General features: G+C 42.4%; 1 protein-coding gene across 2 annotated transcripts in view; it reads right to left on the bottom strand.

Moving 5' to 3' along the window:
* The window catches only part of PSTPIP2 (proline-serine-threonine phosphatase interacting protein 2), an 83,747-nt gene that overhangs the window by 29,180 nt on the left and 26,994 nt on the right, over positions 1-27,573 (bottom strand). For both annotated transcript variants that reach the window (XM_049620158.1, XM_049620159.1), the window contains exons 2-3: positions 6,084-6,184; positions 2,341-2,418 (exon numbers count right to left, since the gene is read on the bottom strand). In XM_049620158.1, coding sequence (XP_049476115.1) covers positions 2,341-2,418; positions 6,084-6,184 — 179 coding nt within the window. The remainder of the gene's footprint in view (positions 1-2,340; positions 2,419-6,083; positions 6,185-27,573) is intronic.

Below are 27,573 nucleotides of genomic sequence, written 5' to 3'. Positions count from 1 at the left end.
TTCAAGGAAATGTTAAACTTCATTCAGAAGTATTATTATGAGTAGTAACATTGATATTATTTTGAAATATTTTAATATAAATGGTCATATAAAGCAAGTAATTGTGCTAATATTGTCAGGAATCAAGATTTTCAGTGCAAGGTGAAATGAATATAAAATTAAGGAAATTAAGTAAAACCCTGTGAAGTTATTTTAGAATTGGAAATATCAATATGAACTACTCATGCTTTTAAAATCTGTCCCCTGAGGGGTACCTGGGTGGCTGAGTCGGTTAAGCATCCGACTTGGGCTCAGGTCATGATTTCACAGTTCATGAGTTCGAGCTCTGCATTTGGCTCTCTGCTTTCAGCACAGAGCCTGCTTGGGATCCTCTGTCCCACTGTCTCTCTGCCCCTCCCCCACTCACGCACGCACGTGACTGCTTTCTCTCTTTCTCAAAAATAAACATTTAAAAATAAATAAATAGGATGCCTGAGTGGCTCAGTCAGTTAAGCCGCCGACTTCAGCTCAGATCATGATCTCATGGTTTGTGGGTTCGAGCCCCACGTCAGGCTCTGTGCTGACAGCTCAGAGACTGGAGCCTGCTTCAAATTTTGTCTTTGTCTCTCTCTGCCCCTCCCCTGCTTGTGCTCTGTCTCTCTCTGTCTCTCAAAAATAGAATAAAATGTAAAAAAATTATTAAAAACAACTTAAAAATAATAAAATATAAATAACATAACATAACATAACATAACATAACATAACATAATATATAATATCTGTACTGGGAAAGTGCCTAGAAACGGTGACATCTCTGTGACAATGACCAATGCTAGAAATCAGGGTTTCATCTCTAAATACAATAAATCACTAAAAGGAACCAAGAACATGTGGAGGAATATCTAATTCTAGGCTTAAATTTAAAATGTTCCAATTTAAACATTTTCACAAAAAACCTATATTAAGAAAGTATGGCAAACATGAATAATTATTAAATCTAGGTGATTTGGGTATACAGCCAGTCTTTATGTTTGTCTTTTTACCTTTTAGTAAAACATCAAAAGTAAAATATAGTCTAATCAACAAATTCTTATACCAATGCCTGATATCAGGGGGTAACAAATTTTTTAGGCTTATGTAACTATTAATATTTTAAGTAGTTTTCAATGTTTCTTTTCTATAATCTAGCACATTTCTGGGGTGGGGTGGGGTGGGGTGTGTGTGTGTGTGTGTGTGTGTGTGTATGTGTGTGTGTTAGAAGCAAGAGAAGAGAAGAGGAAGGTCTATGTCTTATCTTCCCCCATTAGGGTCTCTGATAGGACACAGACCTCAGGGCATCTATGCAGCTCTCTATAGCACAGTATGTGATGTGATTAGGTCTGCAGAGGCCTGCAAAGTCTACTTGAAACTATTTCTCCCAAGCCTCCCTCAACATGCCTATTTTGAAGAAGGAATGTAGAAATTTCCATATGAGTAGGATGGGCTATAGAATTTGTGAGGTCCACTGCAAAATGAAAATGTGGGACCCGTTGTTTATAAATTATTAAGAATTTATGGGGCACCTGGGTGGCTCAGTTGGTTAAGCAACTGACTTTGGCTCAGGTCATGATCTCACCATCCATGAGTTCAAGCCCTGCATTGGGCTTTGTGCTGACAGCTCAGAGCCTGGAACATACTTCAGATTCTGTGTCTCCTTCTCTCTCTGCCCCTCCCCTGCTCATGCTCTCTTTCTCTCAAAAATAAACAAACATTAAAAAATAAATAAATAAATAAAAATTATTAAGAATTTCAAAATGGGGACAGCAAAGAGCATCAAACCCGTTATGAAGCCCTTCAAAGCGTAGGCTCCTGTATGACGGCCCATGAAGCCAACCCTATAGATGAGAGGGAGCGTGTTCCTAAAGCAGGCACCATGTCCTGGCCATTCCTGTAATCAGTGAGTAACAGAAGAATATGTATAGAAACTTCACATCAGTTGTGAGAACTATAAAATCATGCAGACAGTCTCTCAGAGTTATCACAAACTGTGGGGTGTGTGTGTGTGTGCGTGCATGGAAGGCCCTGTATTAAACGTCTAGTACAAAATCATATATAGTATAATCCTACCTATGAAAAAGTATACATAGAAAAAGACTTCAAAGAAAATCTAGAACATTTTGCTAATGGATTGTGGCTTTGCAGTTCATTTTAGTCTCCTTTCTATTTTTTTAGATTTTTCACGACTCAAAATAAGAAAAAAAAAACCTAAAAACTATTTTCACCTGACACACTTCACCCCACTGGCCAGCTCTGTCTGCTGAAGTGATGGGGCTCCTGGCAGTGTTAGTCAACCTGGAAACAGGAAAAAAGCATGGTACCTACTTGATCTCCAACTGTCCACACGGCTTCTTCCTGGAGAGGTTTAGCAGGTCTTTGCCATATTTCTCTTCAATTGATGCCCTAAAGGGAACAGAAGAGAGAGCTCTGAGTCTTTCTCGGGCTGACTCTTAGTTAAAACACATGGCACTCCCCTTGAGGGCAAAACTGCACTTCTGAAGGGAGAAGCTCAGATATAACACCATTCTCTAAAATGCAAAACTCTCCTACAGGACAGGGGGAATTGTGAGAAGATTGGTGGCCTTCATGTCTCAGTTGCCAGGTAGACATCACATCTTGGCAAAACCAAACATGGCCCCCTGACTGGCACAGGCCAGCGCGTTACAGACTATTCAAAACTGTGACCCAAGGATTTATTTACCAAAAATTTATTTTTATTCATATATATTTTTTAAGTGGAGTAAGAGATAATTCTACTAAATGCTGCACTCCTGAGGCCTACCCCTCTTCCCATGTTCTCGAAGAGTATCCTTTTTACCATCCTAAACAGTTCCTCATTCATAGTCAATTCAGTGTTTTATGTTTTTTGTTCTTTGGGTTTTTTGAGGGAGGATCTGAAGGGGGTACAGAGGATCTGAAGCAGGCTCTGCGCTGACAGCAGTGAGCCCGATGCAGGTCTCGAACTCACAAACCGTGAGATCATGACCTGAGCGGAAGTTGGACGTTTAATCGACTGAGCCAATTCATATACACAGCTAAACTGTAGCAAAGAGAGGGGAATTTCAGAATATAAACTCTGCAGTTGGCAGGTCTCACAAAAACAACTGATTGTTACTTGGTGTAGCATGATCTAAAATGCCAAATATCCCCTTTCCCCACCACTTAAGATGTCTCAGGCACTGTACCAAGTATGATGAAGAGAGTTCCAGGGCCCGATTTTCCTAGGTTTGAAAGCAGATCTATCCTTTATTGGCTGTGTGACCTTAGGCAAGTTACATAACCTCTCTGAACCACAGGCACCCCACACCTACCAGAGCAAGAGGAAAGGCCAGGCAACTAAACCCTGAAGAGGGTTGCACTTCTTCACATGAATTATCTCTGAACAGGACACAGGGAAGGAATGCACACTCCCTCACTGACAGCAGCCTCCTCATGGCAAGCTCACCACCAGAAAGGAAGCCCAGGGTCCAGGCAGGCCACATGACCAAGAGCCTCAAACCCCCGTACCCAGGGCATACATATCTGACACTCTGACCTGATGCCGATTCTTTCCCAAAACCAGAGAGCATGGGACTGGTTTCTTTTGCTCTGAAACTCCTGCAGAAAAATGACCACATACTAGAAATACAGCACAGGGGCGCCTGGGTGGCTTAGTCGGTTAAACGTCTGACTCTCGATTTCGGCTCAGGTCATGATCTCACGGTTTGTGAGTTCAATCCCCGGGTCAGACTCTGTGCTGACAGTGCAGAGCCTGCTTGGGATTCTCTCCCTCCCTGCACCTTACCCACTCTCTCTTCCTCTCTCTGCCCCTCTCCCACTCGTGCTGTCTCTGTCTACAAATAAATAAATGAATAAATAAATAAATAAATAACTTTTTAAAAAATACAATAAAAATATTTATTAATTTTTAATTTCCATATATTTCCTCCTCTTTTCCATATGTTTTTATGAGACATTTAAAAAGTGAGAACTTAGTTTCTGGGATCTGTTTGGACTTGTGTTTTTCAAACTGTGGGTCATAACTCACTTGCGCATAACAAATCTATTCAATGGGTCATGACCAGCCGTGTTTAAATACATAGAATTGAGTAAAATAATAGGGTAGTGACGTTTGTTAAACTCTTGTTTTATGCATGTGTGTACCGGACGGCAGTGTAAAATGTATTTCTTGCTGAGGGTCACATTTAAAAAAAATGTGGGCACCACTGAGCTACGACACCATCCACATCGTGTCAGGGGACTCTTGGATGGTCCCGCCTCGGCAGCGGAAGCTTCGGTCATGGATGTTTGGCAATGCCTTCTCATGGATGCAGGGCAGGGCTAGTTCACTCCCAGGAGAAAATCGATAAAAGCACTAACTGGAGGAGGGGCACAAAAAGCAAGGGAGGCTCTACAATGTGCACACCCTGCAGTCATGAAATTCCTGTTTGCGTGCTCCCTCCAGAGCTCTGTTGAAGAACAGAGGAAGCCCACCTCCAGTAGCCATCAAGAGAAAGAAAAGTGGTAACCTGGTGTCACCTCTGTCAACCAGCTTGGGTAGAGGAGGGAGGCTGGTGTCTGGAAGGAAGAGGTGCATGACCAGCTAGCTCCCTGGAGGCTGACAGTGGACCGACCTCACTTCGCCTACGGCTCCTGAGAACCACAGTGTGGCAGTTCTCCGGTTCCCGGGGGCCTTTCAGACAGTTCAGGGACAGAGGCCTCCTCATCAGGGCGCACGACCATGTAGGTGTGATGTTACCCAATGTTCTCTTGAGAAGAAAATACAAAGACTTGATGGAAAAAGACTTTAATGTCTGTATCTCCAAGCTATAAACCTCTCACTCACTGTGTTACAAAGAGAATCTGTTCATTAGTTTGGGCCCTGGTAATGACCCAGCTCTTTGGCCAAAAATCCCCCTAGAGTACCCCTTCATCCAGAATCACTGGGCAATTGAGTATTCTGGAGGACTACGATTTTCCACAAAACTAACTTACCCCATTAAGTATGGAATTAAAAAAATAATAATTAAAAAAACCTTATCTATTACAAAAAGAAAAGGAGGGGCGCCTGGTGGCTCGGTTAAGCGTCTGACTCTTGGTTTCAGCTCAGGTCACAGTCTCATGGTTTGTGAGTTTGACCCCCACATTGGGTTCTGTGCTGACAGTAGGGAGCCTGCTTGGGATACTCTCTCTCCCAATCTCTCTGGCCTTACCCCAACCTCTCAAAATAAATAAATAAACTTTAAAAATAAAATAAAATAGGGGCGCCTGGGTGGCTCAGTCGGTTAAGCGTCCGACTTCGGCTCAGGTCACGATCTCGCGGTCCGTGGGTTCGAGCCCCACGTCGGGCTCTGGGCTGACAGCTCAGAGCCTGGAGCCTGCTTCCGATTCTGTGTCTCCCTCTCTCTCTGCCCCTCCCCCGTTCATGCTCTGTCTCTCTCTGTCCCAAAAATAATAAACATTAAAAAAAATTTTTTTTAATAAAAAAATAAAATAAATAAAATAAAATAAAATGTAAAAAGGAAAGGAAAGGAAAAATCCTCTACACCATGCCAGTCCCCTCCTTCCCTACCAAGCTCCCTGCCCTCTGGAGTGCTAGGACCCGTCCGCCCCCATCTTTCTCACTGCTCTGCCCCTCCCCACCCATGGTCTCTGAATCAGGCTCCTTAAGTCGTGCTCCTCTCCTCCACCTGCAAGCTTGCTGCTCTTCCACAGACACCTCTGCCTATCAAATCCACCCCGCCCCTCCCCGCCAGGGCCGCACACCGGTCCCATCGGCTATGAAGCTGCCCCTCTTTATTTACTAGTCTTTCACAATCTCCCTCTCCCGTGAGCTCTTCAGTGCTGCGCGTATCACCTCACTTAGCATTTTATTACATTTTGTTTGCTGTTTCATTCATGAATGTCATCTGTCAAAGCTGGTTTCTGAGAGCTTTGGGACAGAGATATCATTTACTTCCTGGGTATCATTCCATAGCCTACAGCAGAGGTCTTGGGAAGGCTTAGAAACACACAGAAAGTAGGAAATTGTTCCTTTGTGTGGGGGTGTTTTGTCTTCCCCTCCATCTTCAAGGAAGAACAGCATGTACCTTTCTTTTAAAAAGTCTTCAAATTCTTTGCAGTTCCTGCGGCCATTGTTCAGGTGCTGGATGATGCTGTCGTAGCCGGCGGTGCTGAGGATGTCTGAGCTCTGATGAGACAGGACATTTGTCAGGGCAGGGAGTGACGATAGCAGCCCCGAGCCTGGCGAGTAGACAGGGCAGACCACAGGGGAAGCCGGCAGTGGGAAGTTTCTAAAGAACTTCACCCCCAAGACATATATGACCAAAGCAAACAAAATAGAAGAAGTAAGAGTGCATGTGGCTGTGGGAGAATTTTCAAAGTTATGAAACTGAAGGGCCACAAAACAGGAAGGACATGACAGGAAATGGAGAGCACATGGATGAGGGAGCTGGCTGGGCTCTGTCCCTCTCTGCACCAACCCCCAAGGCCAAGTCACATCAGGACAGGGCAAGAGCTCCTGTGGGGTGGAAACCCACTGCAACCGCAGGGCTGCTTTAACCAGGGCTACACAATTTTCCCTTCGTTCTCAAACTTGTCACAGAGCTTGACACTGACACCTCTTCCCACAGCCAATAAGCCTGGTCTGAGGGTCGAGGGTCAAGGGTCAAGGGTATCCCTGCAAAGGGCAAGCAGCTCTGAGCCAGGAGCCAGGTCCCTGGAGTAGAGAGGGGGACCCGGCCTCCCACTGGGAAACATGAAGGGGAGTCAGCATGATCCATCACATGGTCACCGGCTGGCCCCAATCGGGGAGGGGTGGTGGGGAGGAGGGATGTTTTCTCATTTTAAATTAGCAATTTATGCCCATTTTATTTTATTATGTGTTCTGAGGTTGGAGGAAGCTACTTAAGTCCCCAAAGGAGTAGCCCCAGAGGCAGTACATTTTTAAAATCAAAGTCCCCCATGGGGCACCTGGGTGGCTCAGTCGGTTGAGCATCTAACTTCGGCTTAGGTCGTGATCTCACGGTTTGTGAGTTCGAGCCCCAAGTCAGGCTGTCTGCTGTCAGCATGGGGTCAGCTTTGGATTCTCTGTCCCCCCCTCTCTCTCTGCCCCTCCCCCTCCCTGTCATTTTCAAAAATACATAAAGATTTAAAAAAAAAAAAACTTTAAAATCAAAGTCCCACAACGCTTCAAACCAACAAGTCAGGGGCTAAAAAATACCCCCTATGAGGTCCCCTAATCTGGCTGGTTCCCTGGCTTCTACTTCCAAAGGCATACATTAGGTTGCCTGATTCAGACTCTAGTCCCTTAGGGAGATTGGTTAGGCTGTCCCAAGTGTGCCCTGAGGAGCTCTGAACTCACCCACCCCCAGCCCAGCCAGGCAGACCACCCCTTCCCAGCCCCCAGTGGGCTGAGGGAGGTACTATTCTACCATTAGTGGTGAGTGGGGGACCCCTGAAGATACCTCTCTACCCAGCTCTGAGCACTGGAGAAGCAGAATCTCCCTCTTCCATTTGCTGCCACTGGCATGGCCTGGACTAGCAGACAGGGTCCCAGGGAGATCTAGCAGGACGAGGCTTGAGGCTGATTTCAACATGGCCTTCATAAACCTAACCAGCCATAACTCACACTGCATTTTTAATGAGCAGAGTCAATTTTACATGTGGGCATATAAATAAATCTAAGTTAGAAATGCATTTAGTTCTAGGAGTTCTGGCTGTTGTTTCAGCATAAATTTAAGCCCTGGGAAGCCTAAAGAAACAGCCTCCACCAAAGCTTCGTTCCTCTACCCACCCCCTCCATACACACTCTTCTGTCTCGGCCAGGGAGGCTTCTTCCTGTCACCAGCAATACAGCACTCAGCGGCAACTCTAACACAATGTTTACATTATCCCCTCCTAGATAAATCTAGATCCAGTCCCGCAACTGCCAGGTTTTCTGGAAGCCTTCTCTGAAGGACCCCAAGGTCCCCTCCTCTGGGCTTTCAGAGCGCCCAGCTTCTGAATTTGCTGCTTGGTATCCACCACGTGAGGAATCCTGCTGTCCCAACTCTACAGCAAGTTCCTGCAGCTTCTTCCAAGTCTTGGGGCGCTTCTGCACACACACACACACACACACACACCCCAAAAAATCTAGCTTCGGGTTATGCACACCAAAGATCTACAGTAAGGAGGATGAAAACGCCTCTTGTGTTCCAGCCAGATGCATCAGAAGGAAGTGATGAAGGCAAAGACTCCTGAGTGAATGAGTGAATGGGCACAAAGGACCACAACCAATGCTGGCTTACAGACAGAAGTGCTTTGCCCTTCTCAGAGAAAAACACTTGGGTTCTCTGTTTTATGCTATTCTTTTGAAAAAAGTGGTTTCTTTTTTCTTAATGAAGGGTGCAGATACATACTCTTTGAGCTGAGCAAGAAGGGTGGAGCTAGACCAGTGTTTCATGGAAACAAACCAAATCACTAGGCCTCGTGGTTGTCAGCTTAAGAAACCAGAATTCCTGCTTCAGAGCAGTGACTGGGCTACAGAGCCAACCAAGAAATGAAATCCCCAAGAGAAAACAAACAGTGCCCATGACCAAGTTCAAAGTAGTGGAAGATTTGGCCTGGGAACTCTTCATATGCTGCTCGGAAAGCATGGCTGGTAAGCTCTGACTAGCATAAGTAAGAATAGGAGGGTCAAGTAGGATAGAAGACTGCATGAGTACCAAGATGGCATCTCAGATCTGCCATCAGAAGTGATAACCCCATAACCTCAATATCCTCAGCTTGTTAATTGGAGTTCTCTACACAATATCCCTGACTTCCCTTCCTCAGCTTTCCCCACACTGGTCTCTTCCCTGTCTTCTATATGGACAGTTTACATTTATACCTCAGGACCTTTGTACATGCTTTTCCCACAGCAGGAATGGCATCTCCTTCTCTGGTTTGGGGCCAGTTCAAATCCCATTTCCTCTCTGGAGTCTTCCTCAAATAATTCCCGCTAACGACTTCACTTCCTCTTCTAAACACCTGCAGTGTTTAATGCCCATTCCTCTATTTGGCTCTTATTATACATTATTTTATATCATTAGTTAACATATTTTTAAAAATTAGTTAACTTCTTAAAGAGTATCTGGATTACACCCAACTTTTATCACCCACAGTAGCTTCCATGTTAGTGGAGCTTGAGAAATATCTGTTAATTATATGCCAACTACGGACAAGATACTAACAAGGTTACCAAGTCCTCATTAGCTGCAGTTCTTGCAGTCAAGGGGCCTATTGTTCATTTAGAGAGTCAATAAAAGACAAATACATAAAACAAATGTGTATGCACAAGGAAAATTAGAGACTAAGACGATACACAAGACTATAAAGAGAAAATATATAATGAAAGAGGTACATAAGAAAGAATAGGCTTGAGTCATCAGAAAAGAGAAGAGAGGAGCCTGGGTGGCTCGGTTAGTTAAGGGTCTGACTTCAGCTCAGGTCACGATCTCACAGTTTGTGAGTGCAAGCCCCACGCCGGGCTCTGTGCAGAGAGCTCAGAGCCTGGAGCCTGCTTCAGATTCTGTGTCTCCCTCTCCCTCTGTCCCTCCCCTGCTCTCACTCTGTCTCTCAAAAATAAATAAACATTAAAAAAAAGATATTATGAAGAAAATTAAATGGCAGGCCACAGTCTGGGAGAAACTATTCACCTTACATATGTCTGTCAGAGTCAGGGGTAGAGTATTTGAACATATATGTCTGTCACAGGACTATGTCCAGAATATATAAACAACTCTAACAAATTCATAATAAAAACATAAGCAACCCAATAAAAACCAGGCATAATACTTAAACTTCATAAATACTTCATAAAAAGACACTTCATAAAAGATATTCCATTTGGCCAAAAAGTTTATGTAAAGTTGCTTACTATCACAGGGAAATTCAAATTAAAGTCACGGTCATATCTACTTCATGCTCACTAGAAAAGCTAAAATTAAAAAGTCAGCATTGAATGTAGGCAGGAATGTTGAACCACCAGAACTCTCATGCATTCTGATGGGAGTGTAAAAATGGTACATTTTGAAAAATGGCAATTTCTCAAAAAGAAAAATATACACATACTCTATGGCCCAGAGCTGCACCCTAAACATTTGCCCAAGTGAAATGAAAACATATGTCCACAAAAAGACTTGCACAAGAATGTTCATAGGAGTGTTGTTCACAATAGCCCCAAACTGGAAACAACCCAAATGCCTAACAACTGATGAATGGCAAACAATTTGTGATATATTCATACAGTGGGATACTACTCAGCAATAAAATGACAGAACTACTGACACAGGAAACCACATGGATGAATCTCAAAAACATTATGCCAGTGAGGGCACCTGAGTGGCCCAATCAGTTAAGCGTCTGACTCTTGGTTTCGGCTCAGGTTATGGTCTCACAGTTTGTGAGATCACGCCCTGAGTCAGGCCTGCTCGGGATTGTCTCTCTCTCACTCTCTCTCTCTCTCTCTCTCTCTCTCTCTCTCTCGATAAACATTCAAAACAACAACAACAACAACAACAACAAAACCTCATGCAAGTGAAAGATGCCAGACACAAAAAAAGCATTTAATGTGTGATCTCATTTACATGACATTCTAGGGCAGCCAGGCAGTTTTAGGACTTACCTCTACAGGAAAAGAAATAACAGTGATTACCTGAGCCAGGGGAGAAACTGAGGGTGGAGTAGGAAGGGCCCCTCGGAGAACTTCCTGGAATGATGGAAATGCATACACCCATGTGACCCACATTCTTATCAAGATCTTTCTATAGAGGTGTGGGTTGTACAGGTGTGTGTAGTTTTTGAAACTCCTTGATCTGCAGATTTAACTTACATAAATTACACTTCAATAAATTAAAAAGCAAAAAAAAAAAAAGAAAGAAAGAAACAGAATTCAGAGGGAACACAGGCAGGAAACACAGTAGGAGGAACAGAGGAAGCTAACTAAGCCTTGGAAGTGCATCTGGCCTTGGAGTCCTGTGTGAGACAGGGAGATGACAACGAAGGGAGAACAGATCTAAGCACCCAGCAAACCACCCAAGGACCCAGAACGTAAGGTTTCATAATGCTCGAATTATAAAGAGTTAAAAAGCATTCAAGTTTCAGTCAATGTGTTAGTTCTTTGACCACAAAGAAACTTCAATTTTTTTAAGACAAAAAATTTGCCAGATCCAGCAGTAAGCAACATGTGTGCCACATCAGCAGACATGTGAATCAAAGAATAGTGGTAAAAGTCGTGTGAGCACACAGGCTGGCAGTCCAGACCAGGTCAGGGTGTGGGTTCAGAGAAGGAGGAAGTCTCTGTGCACTGCCTGGTGGAGGGTAACTCCACTGCCCACCAGCTCCCCACCCCAGATCTAACACTCAGGTCTGATTTCAGTCACTCAGTCCAGGCATATACACTCTCCTTCCTGCCCAGCGCTGAGCCCCATGCTGCAGGGGCCTCTCAGAACTTGTTTCCATGATCCTTTTCCACCACGTGGCCTCTGGGCAGAAGGTATAAGGGCAGAGGGGAAGCAAAGCATCCTGCAGCTTCCAAAGCTGCCATCGCAGTTACAGGCGCTGCCACCAGAGCGTCCCCACATCTGGGTCTGTGTTACATCTCACGCCCACCCTATCATGGTGTCTGCTACACGGTTTCCCTAGCTGTGGGCTCCAAGGACCACCTGTGCCAGAATCACCCTCGCAGACTCCCAGGTTCCACCCAGACCTGCTGGGTTCTGAGCTTGGGGCAGGGGAATCTCCACTTTTTACGCTCCTTCCAAGTGACTTAATGCCGTTTGAGAACTGCTGCTGCCCCAGAAATGATAAAAGACAAAAGAACAATCAAGGTTCCCACGCAGAGGAGCTGAGCACAGAGGAAAGCAGGATGCATGCAGGCAAAACTAGAAAACGTGAGAGATTAGGGTGGCAGGAGAGTGACTGTAAGAAGGGGCATGGAGAAGAGGGCAGAGAAAGACTCCATGGTTTGCACTTCATTTTGAAACCTCAGCTTTGGGGGGCACCTGAGTGGCTCAGTCAGTTAAGCATCCAACTCTTGGTTTTGGCTCAGGTCATGATCTCATGGTTTGTGGATTTGAGCCCCACATCGGGCTCTACATGGACAGTACAGAACCTGCTTGGAATTCTCTCTCTCTCCCTCTCTTTCTGCCCATCCCCTGCTTTCCCATTCTCTCTCTCTCTCTCTCTCTCTCTCTCTCAAAATCAATAAATAAACTTTAAAAAAAAACCCACAACTCTGATTTTGAGTAAAAAATACAAATTAACATTGATGCCCTCTGGGGACCCGGGGCTGGGGTCTGCTGACTTGGTGTTACATACAAAGGCTGCATTTGTTCGCTGCCTGAGCATATGCTGTGTCACACTCTGCATTACAGGTCCACAGCGTTTTCCACAAACACAGCAAGATGGGAGCTATTTCCATGTTTTACAGCTGGAGAAAATAGGAAGTGAGGGTCTCCTTATCACTACCTCTAACCACAGTGAAAGATCTTAACCCTCAACCAACAATATTATTCAAATCTCTGTTATTCATGAAAAGTTATACAGCAACAGTAGACTGGGGGTAAAGACCAAGGCATTCCTTTTACCCCTATGCTCTCCACCCGGAACTTTCTTTCCTGCTTGCTTTCCTATCTCTTTTACCCAGAGAGGTAAAACCAAATGGTTCAAACTCACGTTATCAGCAAATATGGATTAGTTATTGTTAATTAATATTAATAATTAGGTCTAACATCCATTGAATGCTCACTGTATTCCAAATAGCATACCAACTATTGTGAGTGGAATATCCTGTTTAATTCTTATAATAATCCTGCAACACAGGGATCATTATTATCTTCATTTATAGGACAAGCAACTGAGGAACAAAGTCTGTATTCATAAACCACTCAACCACACAGCTTCTCTTCCTGGAGGACAAGGACCATAGCTAACTTTCTGTCAGTCTGCTTCCAGCAATTCTAAAGACTTTTTTTTCAATGTTTATTTATTTTTGAGAGAGAGAGAGAGAGAGAGAGAGCATGCCCACATGAGCTGGGGAGGGACAGAGAGAGAGAGGGAGGCAGAGGATCCAAAGCAGGGGCTAGAACTCAAAAACCATGAGATCATGGGGCACCTGGGTGGCTCAGTCAATTAAGCCTCCAACTCTGGCTCAGATCATGATCTCATGGTTCATGGGTTCTAGCCCCCTGTCTGGCTCTGTGCTGAAAGCTCAAAGCCTGGAGCCTACTTTAGGCTCCTACTGTGTCTCCCTTTCTCTGCCCCTCCCCTGATTGCACTCTTTCTCTCTCTCTCAAAAATAAACATTAAAAAAAAAAATGTGTGGTCATGACCCGAACTGAAGTTGGACATTTAACTGAATGAGCCATCCAGATGCCCCTAAAGATTTTAAAGTAATCTCTACATCCAGTGTGGGGCTCGAACTCACAACCCCGAGACTGAGATTGGCATGCTCCACCTGCTGAGCCAGCCAGGCGCCCCCCCTAACCCCAGCAATTCTACAAGGGACACACCCAGGCTTTAACACTGTACATGGATTTGAGTCCAAATTCTACCCTGCGCCAGCTATGTGACCTTGGGCTAAGAGCTCAGACTCTCTTCATGTTAACTTACCAGACTATCAAACGGGGATTCTTGTAAGGATCAAATGAGATATTGTGCTTTGAGTTTGTCAAGTGCTTCATAAACTAAAGGAATTATGAGAGACACATTCAAATTTCTCAAGACCAGGCCACATAAGCAAAAAAATCAAATGTATTTGGACCGTGTGAACTTTTTTACTAAAAACAGACAACAGTGAAAGAAATGTAGCCTGTTAGCTATTCAAAAATAAGTATGTCGGGACACCTGAGTGGCTCAGTTGAGCGTCTGACTTCAGGTCAGGTCATGATCTCACGTTTGTGAGCTCAAGTCCCACATCAGGCTCGCTGCCATCAGCGCAGAGCCCGCTTTGGATCCTCTGTCCTTCTCTCTCTGACCCTCTCCCTCTTGTGCTATCTCAAAAATAAATGAAACATTAAAAAAAATTTTTTTTTAATATGTCACCATCACAGGAAGCAGCCGGAAAGGTGTCAGAGAGACCTCAGAAAGGGACATGGAAACTGCTGTTTCGGCCATGTGTTCCTAAATCAAAAGTCAAAATTGGGGCGCCTGGGTGGCTCAGTCGGTTGAACGTCTGACTCTTGGTTTGGGCTCAGGTCATGATCTCACGGTTCATGAGTTTGAGCCTCTGGGCTGAAAGCGTAGAGCCTGCTTGGGATTCTCTCTTTCTCCTTCTTTCAGCACCTCCCCTGCTCTCTCTCTCTCTCTCTCTCTCTCTCTCTCTCTCTCTCTCTCAAAATAAATAATTAAACATTAAAAAAAAATAAAGTCAAAACCATACCGTGGTTTTGTCCTTAAGCCTTCTCGTAAGCCATAGCAGGGGACTGTGAAAGCAAGAATGAAACGCACCCCAGTTCCAACTCCAGCTGTGCTCTGCAAGCCCACAGGGTGCCTCCCTCACCTCCTCCAGCCTTCAATCAGACATCCCCAGCTCTGCCTGGGCTGGATCCACACCTGACATTTTCACATGTCTAAACGTCCCTCCTGTCAAGTCAGCAGGTGAGTTAAAAAGGCAACTCCACTCAGCTGAAAATACACTTGGAAGTAACTGTGTGACACCAAACCCCTGCATCAGGAAAACAAAACAAAACAAAACAAAACAAAACAAAACAAAACCATGGTTGGAAGGATGTGCACCAAAATGCTGAAAGCAATTCTCTTCTTACCACACATCTGTATTTTCTAAATTTACTATAAAATATTTATATTGCTTTTATAATCTGAAGTCTTCCTCCCCACCTCCATCCTTTAAAGATGCCAAATTGAGGTCTTTTGTTCTCTCTCCTGTGTTCCCGGGCCCCACTAAAATACCAAATGATCCATAACAATAATAGAAAATAAGGAAGGGCCCAAGGAGGAAGCTGGAGATTTGTAGGAATTTCCATTATACAAAAAGCCAATGGGGCTAGATGCACAGAGGACAGAAGCCAGTATTCTAGCCCACGCCAAACAAGGAATTCCACAGACTTTCTGGGCAAAGCCCTAGAAACCCTGAAGCTCAAGTCAGCAGGGGCTGAAACTGAAGCAACCACGTAAACCATGGGCAGTGTTTGTAGGCCGAGGGAGCCCAGCCAGTGCCCCGCCCCGCTGAGTGGAGGCAGAGCGGCCAATTGGGACTTCTGTGCCAAAGCCACAGCTGGTGAGGACTCCACCCTGCAGCAGGCTCCCAGCAAGGGCAGGAAGAGCAGAAGAGCAACAAGCTACCATCCCTTGGCACCACCAAAGCTTCCACAGTACAAACTGAAAGGAAAAAAAGGTTGCACACAGTTGTCAAGTCCTGTAAATGCCCTTCGCCTCCAGGGCACCCTTCCCACTTTCTCACTCCACACAGGCAAAAACATATCAGAAATTGTCATGATTTCTAGAGGATACAAGTACCTACTTGGAAAACCAGACATTTTATCAAATGAAAAGCTAGGAGTTGAGTTAAATATTTTTTTTAAAGCATTAAGCTTTCGTACACACCAACAATAACCACTTAAGAATGTAATGCTCACACTCGTGTCTCTCTCAAAAATAAACAGACGTTAAAAAAATTTTTTTAAAAAGAACATAACTGAAAACACAAAATCCTATTCTCAATACCAACAAAACATATAAAATACCTAGGATTGGGAATGCACGCTGGGGCAGCCACTCTGGAAAACAGTATGGAGATGCCTCAAAAAACTAAAAATAGAACTACCCTCCGACCCAGCAATTGCACCACTAGGCATTTATCCAAGGGAGACAGGTGTGCTGTTTCCAAGGGACACATGCACCCCCATGTTTATAGCAGCACTATCAACAATAGCCAAAGTATGGAAAGAGCCCAAATGTCCATCGATGGATGAATGGATAAAGAAGATGTGGTATATGTGTGCAATGGAGTATTACTCGGCCATCAAAAAGAATGAAATCTTGCCATTTGCAACGACGTGGATGGAACTGGAGGGTATTATGCTAAGTGAAATTAGTCAGAGAAAGACAAAAATCATATGACTTCACTCATATGAGGACTTTAAGAGACAAAACAGATGAACGTAAGGGAAGGGAAACAAAAATAATATAAAAGCAGGGACGAGGACAAAACAGAAGAGACTCATAAATATGGAGAACAAACTGAGGGTTACTGGAGGGGTGGCAGGAGAGGGGATGGGCCAAATGGGTAAGGGGCACTAAGGAATCTACTCCTGAAATCATTGTCGCACTATATGCTAACTAATTTGGATGTAAATTTTTTAAAAAATAAAAAATAAAATTAAATAAATAAAATAAAATACCTAGAAATAAGCTTTTTTGAAGGAAAACATTACCAAAAAATACAGACAAAATCTGGTATAGACATTACCAGGTATAGGACATTACCAAAAAATACAGACAAAATCACAATACATCTAGAAATATATCCTACTCCAAGATGGAAAAATCTAATACTAGAAAAATTCGGTTCTCCCCAGGTAAATCTATAAAGTTAAAATAATTCCAATAAAAATCAAAATGTTACTGGGGTTTCTTTTTAAATTTAACTTCATTCCAAAGCCCACCAAAAAGGGTAGGTGAGGGGCGCCTGGGTGGCGCAGTCGGTTAAGCGTCCGACTTCAGCCAGGTCACGATCTCGCGGTCCGTGAGTTCGAGCCCCGCGTCAGGCTCTGGGCTGATGGCTCAGAGCCTGGAGCCTGTTTCCGATTCTGTGTCTCCCTCTCTCTCTGCCCCTCCCCCGTTCATGCTCTGTCTCTCTCTGTCCCCAAAAAAATAAATAAAAAACGTTGAAAAAAAAAATTAAAAAAAAAAAAAAAAAAGGGTAGGTGAATGAAAAAAGCTCACAAAATGTTGAAAAGTAATGAGTGAGGAACTTACCCATATGAAAAAGAGTATAAAGTAACAAAAAATTTTAAAAGCATAGTACTGACATTGTGAATTGACAATCAGGTAAATAAAATACAAACAACAGTCCAGAGATAGTTTTACATACACAGAGGATTTCATATATGATAAAAGAAGCATGAAACCAGAAAGCAAAGGATGGCTTATTCAATGAATGTTACTGTGACAATGACTGTCCATTTTGCCAAAGACTAAATATAGAGCCCTTTGTAACATCATACTCTAAAATAAATACCTGATTAATTAAAGGTCTAAGCATGGAAATCATAAACATGTAAGAAGAAAATATAGAATATATTTTTTTAAATATTGAGGTAAGAGATTTTTTTCCTACACTGCAACTTAGAAGATGTTTAAAAAAAGACGAAATTAGCCTATTCTGAAAATACAGTTTAACAAAATTGACCCGATTTGAGATAGAAAGTTTCAGCAGGCCAGCTCCCACAGAAGCAGCAGAAAGTAATCAAGGAGGAGAAAACAGCAACCGAACTGGATGTTTCACGGAAAATAGAATTCCACCAAACCGTCAGGGGAAAAAAGTATTCCTGAGGTTCCAAAATTGATTGGACATGAAAGAAAATGTCCTAATTCACTTTGCAAAGCAAGTATAACACAATACTTAAACTCAGTGGAGTACAAAAAAGGAAGTTGAAGACCAATATTACTTATAAATATTAATCAAAATGTTCTAAATAAAATATTAGCAAAAATAATTCAGTAACACATTCTGAAAAGAATGTAACATGACTAAGTGGGATTTATTCCAGGAATGCAAAGTTGGGTGAATATTAGGAAATTTATTAATCTAATAAAACACTTCAATAAATCTAACAGAAAAATCATGATTTTCTCCATAGATACCCGTGGTAGACTGAATAATAGATCCCAAAGATACCCAGGTCTTCATCCCAGGATTCCATGAACCTTATCTCATATGGAAACCAAGTCTTTGTTGTATGATTACATTAAGAGTACTGAAATAGAGAGATTATCCTGGATTATTTGGGTGGGCCCTAAACACAATCACAAGTGTTCTTATAAAACAGATGGCAGTGGGAGATTTGACACTTAGGAGGAAAAGCCATGTGACCACGGAGCCAAGATTGGAGTGATGCGTCACAGGCCAAGAAACACCAGCCGCCACCAGAAGCTGGGAAAGTCAAGGAATAGATTCTTCCCTACAACCTCCAGAGGGAGTATGTCTCTGCTGCCACCTTGATTTCATCTTACTGATGCTGATGTTGGGCTTTTGGCCTCCAGAACTGTGAAAGAATACATTTCTGTTGTTTTAAGCCACAAGGTCATCATAATTTATTACAGCAATGCAATGCAAGGCCAAAAAAGCCTTCAACAGTATTCAACACCCATTGCTGATTTTAAAAGAAACTCAAGGGGCGCCTGGGTGGCTCAGTCGGTTGGGCGGCTGACCTCAGCTCAGGTCATGATCTCGCGGTCAGTGAGTTCGAGCCCCGCGTCGGGCTCTGTGCTGACAGCTCAGAGCCTGGAGCCTGTTTCAGATTCTGTGTCTCCCTCTCTCTGACCGCCCCCCCCCCCGTTCATGCTCTGTCTCTCTCTGTCTCAAAAATAAATAAACGTTAAATTTTTTTTTTTAAAAAAAGAAACTCAAGAAAAAAGAAACTGATGGTACTTTCTTAAAATAATTATATATATTTGTATGTCCTATGCCTAAAGCTCATATCCTACTTAAAGGAGAAACACTGCAGGCATTTATTTGTATTAAGACGGGGAACAAGGCAAGAATGCCCCCTTTCTCCACTTCATACTAGAGGGATTAACCAATGCGATTTGAGGGGGTAAATTGATTAGAAGCATAGGAGCTATGAAAGAAATAAAACCATCTCCACCATTTCTACTTGCAGATGATATGATACAAATGGAAAGATATTCTTTGTTCTTGGATAGGATGACTCAGTGTCATAAAAATGTCAATTCTTAGTTAACTTATAACTGTAATGCTATTCCAACGAAAATACCAACAAGCTTTTTCCTATGTGGTTAAACAAAGTTCATATGGAAATCATAAAAATGCAAAAATGGCCAGAAAAATACTGAGAATGAAAAGTTCTGAAGGGAAGCCAGCCCTACCAGACATTTAAACACTTTATAAAGCCTCCATCATTGACACCCTGTGGGGCTGGTGCATAATAAATAGTCAAACAGACCAGTGGCATAGAATATAAAGCCCAGAAATAGACACAAGTACACACAGAAAAGTAATATATGCTGAAGGTAGCATCTCACATCACTGGGGCAAAAATGAGCTTTTTCATAAGCGGTGCTGGGACAACTGTTAGCCATTTAGAAAATGGTAAAAGCAGATACAAACCCCACAATGTACCCAAAATAATTCAAAATGGATCAGAGATCTCAATGTAAACACATGAAACCTGCAAGAGCTAGAGATAAACATGCCAAAGGGTTTTCTAACTATGACTGAAAATCCTAATGCAACAACAAAAAAAGTTCATGCATCTGACCACCTAAACATAAAAACATTTTCATAGCAAAAAATAATAATACACATAAAGAATAAACATAAAACTGACAAAGAGAAAACACTTGCAATTAAATCACCACTAAAGGGCTAATATCCCTGACATAGAAATAATTCTTCAAAATTGATGGAAAAGAAAAAAAATTAAAAATTTTTTAATTAAAAAAATAAATAAAATAGAATAAAATTGATGGAAAAAGAATCAGAAAATGGGCAAAAGATATGGAACACATGATTTACTCTGTGTGTATGCGTTCCTTAAATATTCAGAGATACATACAACCTCACCTATTAAAAAAGAGAAATGCAGGGCGCCTGGGTGGCTCAGTCGGTTCGGCATCTGGCTTCAGCTCGGGTCGTGATCTCGTGGTTTTGTGGGTTCAAGCCCCGCATTGGGCTCTGTGCTGGCAGCTCGGAGCCTGGAGCCTGCTTCGGATTCTGTGTCTCCCTCTCTCTCTGCCCCTCCCCCACTGTGCTCTGTCTCTCAAAAATGAATAAATGTAAAAAAAAAATTTTTTTTAAAGAGAAATGCAAATGGAAACTTAACCTCACCCATTGGAATGGCAAAATTAACAAGAGGAAACACATTCAGTTGACAAGACTGCGGGCAGCAGCCACTCTTGTGCATTGCTGGTGAGAATGAAGATTGGTTCAAACTTTAAGAGAGGGGAATTCAATAATAACCAAAGTACATGTGTGTTTACCTTTTTATCCAGCTATTCCACTTGTAGGAATTTACCCTGAAGATACACCTCCAACAAAGTGCTGTCTACAATTACAAAGTTTTGCAAACAACCTAAATATTCACACACAGGGAGAGTGGTATATCCTCACAATGAAGTTCTATAAAAAAGAATGAGGGGCATCTGGGTGGTTCAGTATATCGAGTGTCCGACTCTTGATCTGGGCTCAGGTCATGAACTCGTGGTTCATGAGTTCGAGCCCCACATCAGGCTCCATCCCTGAGAGAGAGAGAGAGAGAGAGAGAGAGAGAGAACGCAAGCAGAGAGAGAGGGGCAGAGGGAGAGGGAGAAAGAATGTTAAGCAAGCTCTGCGCTCAGCTCATCTCAAGACCGGAGATCATGACCTGAGCCAAAATCAAGAGTCAGACCTTAACCAACTGAGCTACCTAGGTTCTCTCAGTCTGTATTTTTTAAAGCTAAAACAGCAAAGGGCAAGAGGGTAGCTTCAGCGTGGTCCCAAAGTCTGGAAGCATAGGCTAATATACGTAAGAAATGATTAATTGCTATTACATTACAAAGTTTTCAATGATATCATATGATATGTTGAACGTACTGTCCTTGATTAGCAATGCATAGTTTAATGCATTATGCAAAACTGTTATGAACATAACTTATCAATACAGCATTTCTATCAACCCCTGCACATGCGCCTTTGCATTGTTTCAAGGGATTCATGTTTCTGATTTTCATGGAATACACCTATCATTAGCATGTCCCAGAAGTAATCGAGGAGTTTCAGTCATAAAAAGTAAAACAAAAACACACACGTTTCCGATTTCATGGCTATTCTATGTAGTATACTGCCTTTTGCATAAGAAAGAAAAGAAAATGAGAATATACATATATGTATCTACTCATTTGTACAAAAGAAACAGAGAAGATAAACCAGAAATTAATGAAATTAGTCACTTACACAGGGTAAGTGGGATCAGAAAGGACAAGACAGGAGTAGAATTGGGATAGAAGGAGGGGGCGAAAGTGATGCTTCTCTGGGTACACTTTTTTTATTTTTTAAAGTTTATTTACTTATTTTGAGAGAGATCACTCTCGGCCTTTTGGATAAGATCAAGTGTATTTATTTTGAGAGAGAGAGAGCATGCATGTGCGTGCAGAGGAGGGGCAGAGAGAGAGGGAGAGAGAGAGAATCCCAAGCAGGGGCTCCAACCCACGAACTGTGAGATCATGACCTGACCCGAAATCAAGAGTCAGACACTTAACTAATTGAGCCACCCAGGCACCTCTGGGTACACCTTTCTAAGTTGTTCTAACTTTTGAAATTGTTAATATTTTACACAGTGGAAAACACTAGAAACATACACAAGTAAGGGAGAAACCTAGCTAATGGAATACAAAGAGAAATAAACAAACCTAACCTCATTTGAATAAATAAAATCACCACACTAAAGGAGAGGGAGGTAGAACCAACCCAGGTAACTTTAGCCACCCTATTCTGACAATGTGCTCTCATCCTAAGCCAAAGGAGTTAGACGCATTAAACGCTAGCTTGTTTCTCCCAATGGTATTGGTTAGCAATCCTGAAACTACTTTCTATGTGTTTTAGGGCTCATTTAGGAAATGAGCAAATATATTGCGGATAATAGGAGCCCACTTCTCCTACAGTGGCATGCAAGACCTGGCTCGCACCAGTGAGGACCAATGCTGTATATCTCTTCCTAACTCCCTGTTCAGTGATGTCATGTTGGTGGTTTGAAAATGGCCATGGAGGGAGTTTTTACACCACGGAAATTGGCAAATGCTGCAAAGTATAGATTAAAGTTTATCTACTGGAGAAGTTGTTAACCATTTACCAGCATACCTCTGGAAAATAGAGCAAGTGGGAGAAGGCTAGAATAACCTTGTGGTGTTGTAATGGAACTGGAGGTATTGTTATGCATACATATGTTTCCTCACTCTGTTGAAAGAGCCTAGAAACAATGAATTCCAGGTAGCAATGAGCACACCCACAGCACAAATACTGCTTTCTAAATCCTATTCTCTACTAAAAGGAAACGGGGCTCTTTGGAGAAATAGCAGGTTCTAGGACTGTGGCAGAGAAATTAGCTATTAAGCCTATAACATCTTGTCCCAGAAAGCGAGGAGTGCTCAAAGAATGATGGGAATATATCTAAAGGACACAAAATCTAGGGCACACAACCCAGTTTAGAGGGACCCCTTGCTATCCAAATCCAGAAAAATTTGAGCATCAAGAGAAATCATGATGGTAACATACTATATCCATCGAATGAAATAAGAATCCCTGTATGCATACTAATAAAGAGAGAGAGAGAGGAGAGAAAGCTCTTCCCTACAGTAGAATGCCAACTTCATTATAATAGATGGAATCAGAAAATCACCATACAAAGATGTACATGAATGTTCATAGCAGTTTTTTTATTTTTTTAATGTTTATTTATTTTTGAGAAAGAGAGAGACAGAGTGTGGGGGGAGGGGCAAAGAGAGAGGGAGACACAGAATCCAAGGCAGGCTCTAGTCTCTGAGCTGTCAGCACAGAGCCCGACACAGGCTCAAACCCACGAACCATGAGATCACGACCTGAGCCAAAGTCAGACACTTAACCAACTGAGCCACCCAGGAGCCCCAAATGTTCATAGCAGTTTTATTTATAATAGCTAAAAACTGTAAACAACTCAAACGTCCATCAACGATCAATGGATAAACAAACTGTCACATGTCCATGTCCATAAAATGGAATCTTATTTAGTAACTAAAAAGAACAAACTATTAATACAATAACATGGATGAAACTCAAAATAAATATGGTAAATGAAAGAAGCCAGGCCAAAAAAAGAGCACTTGCTGTGTTTGGATTATACAAATTCTAGAAAACGCAGCTAATATACAGGGACAGAGAGCAGAGTGGTGGTTGCCTGAGAGAGGCAGGTAAGGTTAGAGGAATTTCAAAGGGGTGTGAGGAAACCTTGGGGGTGATGAATAGGTTCACAAGCTTAACTGTGGGGATGGTTTCATGGGTGGTATACATATGTGAAAACCGTTAAACTTTATACTTAAAACACAGGCAGTTTAGGGGCGCCTGGGTGGCTCCATCGGTCCAACCTCAGCTCAGGTCAAGATCTCAAGCCCCACGCCAGGCTCTGTGCTGACAGCCCAAAGTCTGGAGCCTGTTTCAGACTCTGTATCTCCCTCTCTCTCTGCCCCTCCCCCACTCACTCACATGCACACAGGCGCATTCTCTCTCTCTCAAAAAATGAATAAACATTTAAAAAAAAATTTTTTTAGGGGTGCCTGGGTGGCTCAGTTGGTTAAGCAACTGACTTTGGCTCAGGTCATGATCTCACAGTTTGTGAGTTCGAGCCCCGCGTCAGGCTCTGTGCTGACAGCTCAGAGCCTGGAACCTACTTCAGATTCTGTGTCTTCCCCTCTCTCTCCCCCTCCCCTGCTCAGGTTCTGTGTCTCTCTGTCTCTCAATAATAAATAAACGTTAAAAATTTTTTTTAATTCTTTAAAAAAAAATAAAAATGAGGGGTGCCTGGGTGGCTCAGTCGGTTGTGCATCTGACTTTGGCTCAGGTCGTGATCTCAATTTGTGGGTTTGAGCCCCACATCAGGCTCTGTGCTGATAGCTCAGAGCCTGGAGCCTGCTTAAGATTCTGTGTCTCCTTCTCTCTCTCTGCCCCTACCCTGCTCATGCTCTCTCTCTGTCTCTTAAAAATAAATAAATGTAAAAAAAATTTTTTTAATTAAAAAATAAATAAATAAATAAATAAAAATGAAACACAGGCAGTTTATTACATGTCAATTATTCCTCAACAAAACTGTTAAAAAATTTTAATGACCACCCCCTTAATAATTCATTCAGGCAAGAATCACCAATGGATGTTAAAAACTAATGGATAAAAGTTTGAGGCAAGCAGTACATTTACATAATTTCAAAGTATCCCCCCTTAAGCTACTTATTAATTACATTATTTTATATAATTACATTAGTTATTCATTACTTACAAAAGGGAAAGCAGTAATTTTACCACGGAGACACCTAGAAAACACCAGTATGACAGACTGAATAATGACCCCAAATGATGCCCCTGTCTAAGCCCCAGAACCTATGAATATATTTCCCTACATGACAAAAAGGGCTTTGCTGGTGCAATTAGGTTAAAGATCTTGAGAGGGGGAGATGATCCTGGATTATCCAGGTGGGCCCAGCATAATCACAAGTTTCTTTAGATACTAGAATAAAATAGAATTATACATAGTAACAAAAAGATATCCACAATATATTATCATGAGACAAATGAAAGGTTCCTATATAAGCCCATAATAAATGAGTCCATATTTGTTAAGAAAAATGCATAACTACATTGTATATAAATACAGAGACAAAAGTCCGGAAGGAAACACACCACACATTTATTAGTGGCAACCTCTATTTCTGAACTATTTGGACTCCTCATAACAAAACTGAACATAAAAAAAGGAACAACTTCACATTTTACTACAGAAAATTTATATTATATATGTTGAGACCATGACTTTGTGAAAGACGAATATCCCTCTAAATTTAACATAGAAGGCATAAGATTTAGAAGATATCAATGTTCAGAAAGTTGGCCAATGTTCAGCATTACCCATCTAACCTTCAATATGATCTAAATCTCCCTCTCCCCCTCCCTCCCTCCCTCCCTCTCTCTCTCTCTGTTTCACAGACACACACACACACACACACACACACACACACATCCCTCAGGGACATGAGAAATTTGACTTACAAATCCACAGGGAGAGAAAAATCTAAGAATCCAAGGTGGGTGTTTCAATTCATGAGGAACATTAGACCACAGCTAAGGGCACTGCTAATGTTAGTGCTAACGCTTTTCCAGTTAATAAATACAAGTTGAACTTCTATAGTTTACCCCTGAGAGGTGCGTGACTGTATATATCACAGGGTAAAATCAGTGGTGCATTGTTCCAATTTTAGTACATGTGCTGCTGAACTGAGCACCAATCAGTGGTACATCAATGTCCAGAAATACAGACTCAAGTCTTCCTCCTGGTCCACAGCATTCCCTAGAGAATCCTCCAGACATGCCCAAGACACTGCACAGGCCTGGAAAAGCAAGCAAGTGCCAGGAAGCGGTTATACCTAAAATTTGAAGTAGGTCCTCAGATAGGGGACCAAGGGAACAGGACAGTGTTTCTCTAAACCCCAGCAGTCCAGCCAGCAGAGCCAAAAAAGCCAGCCAGATCAAATACCCAACGAACTACCACCACCATCAAAGCAAATAAGAGAACTAAGTCAGGAAACCAAAGTAGGTCAAGCCCAGGGAAATATCCAGTCACTATTCTAGCTGACTGGTATTCCCTCTTGCTCCCCGTGGGAAGTTGGAGTCCAGTCCATAAAAATTCCCTCCAGCTTCTGACACCCTTCATGTCACATCCCCACTGAAATACAATTTTGAAGGTTTTTAGTCTCTATCTATTATCCTCTGGTTCACCTACTAGGCAAACCAAATACGCAAACGAGAATAAATCTCAAAGTCTTAAGACACTACATAACTGTGAAGCCTCTTAAGCAGCCACATCCCTGCAGCAGTAATGTCTGGGATGCATTTCACAGCCACTGACTGGACGCCGTATCTCAGACCCCAGTAACCCAGATAGTCAACTGACTGGATTTCTTCCATGACAATTTATCTAAAGCCAAGAAACTGCAAACTAATAGAAACTATGTGATGTTGATGAGAACAAAGTGCATTCATTCCTATTCAGCATCTTCCATGTTCTCCGTCTCCATTTCTGAAACCCCAGCACCTAAATCAGAAGAATCCTCAAAAAAATCCCTACGTGCTCCGGATGTGGATTCGCCAAGATGTGGATTTATAATTTCTAACAAATTTCAAACCAAAAACGAATCGGGGTTAATTATCAGTTGATCGGAAAGTGGAATTAAGCAGAATATCCCATGTCCTAAACATTCTAGGTAGTCAAAGAGTCTATTCATTTTCCCACAGTATTCTAGCCTTAGAATGCTACTGTATTTGAGAGCATCTTAGAGCTAAACCACATAATTCATTTCCATCCTTTTACAAATGAAGGAATGGAGGCTTAGGTTACAATTTGACTGATCATTATATTCTTAACATGAACAGAAGTACATAAATGCAAAAAAATGTTACCCAACCAAAAATATGCAAATAAATGCAATGATCTCCAAATGTGCCCATCAGGATGACTAACTTTGTTTGTAGGGATAATACTAAGTAATGATTCTTTGTAGTCCAGAAATTACTCATCCTCTATCTCTCAGTGATTCAGCCTTCCCTGACCCCGGAAATATGTGACTCTTGTTTCTACTTGTTCCTAGAGACTCTGTAAAATTGATGACAATTTGTGTTGTCTTTGAGGGCTTTTTCCTCAAAGTTTTTATTTAGATTTGGTCAAGTTTTACTTTTAGTTTATCTTTGGCTTCGCCACTGCAATGTCACTAGGCCAGCTCAAGTTCAATATGTTTTGGATTTTCTGCACTTCGGGTCCATGACTTTTGGGAATGAGAATGTCTTACATATTCAAATTTCAGATTTAACACATGTCTTAAATGTCAGAATTCTAGAAGCAAATACCAAGTATTTCTTCCAGTACACATTCTCCTAAGTCCACTGACTTTTCCCCTCTAACTCACTGATTTCTTACCCAGCCTAATCCAAGGAGCATTTTGCATGAATTTTGAGCACAGAGGACACTCAGGCACCTTAGACGTGAAATAACACATGTTAAAATGACATTCAGCTGAACTAGACCAATGAATCTGATTCATTGAAACCATATTTTAACTAAAGTGAGCTGAAAACTTGTGTCCATACAAACCTACATATGAACGTATATACCAACCTTATTCTTTAAATTTTTTTAATGTTTATTTATTTTTGAGAGACAGAGAGAGACAGTGCACGAGCAGGGGAGGGACAGAGAGAGGGGGAGACACAGAATCCAAAGCAGGCTCCGAGCTCTGAGTTCAGCACAGAACCCGACACAGGGCTGGAACCCTCAAGCTGTGAGATCATGACCTGAGCTGAAGTTGGACACTCAACTGACTGAGCCACCCAGGTGCCCCTATACCAGCTTTATTCTTTTTTTTTTTTTTTAATGTTTATTTATTTCTGAGACAGAGAGAGACAGAGCGTGAGTCGGGGAGGGGCAGAGAGAGAGGGAGACACAGAATCCGAAGCAGGCTCCAGGCTCCGAGCCGTCAGCACAGAGCCAGACACGGGGCTCGAACTCACAAACCGTGAGATCATGACCTGAGCCGAAGTCGGTTGAGCGACCGACTTCGGCTCAGGTCATGATCTCACGGTTTGTG

Source organism: Panthera uncia (genome assembly GCF_023721935.1).
Source record: "Panthera uncia isolate 11264 chromosome D3 unlocalized genomic scaffold, Puncia_PCG_1.0 HiC_scaffold_8, whole genome shotgun sequence".
In the NCBI taxonomy this organism is placed as follows: Eukaryota; Metazoa; Chordata; class Mammalia; order Carnivora; family Felidae; genus Panthera; species Panthera uncia.
The sequence above is the reverse complement of the archived record's forward strand: the minus strand, read 5'-3'. Positions and strand labels throughout refer to the sequence as shown.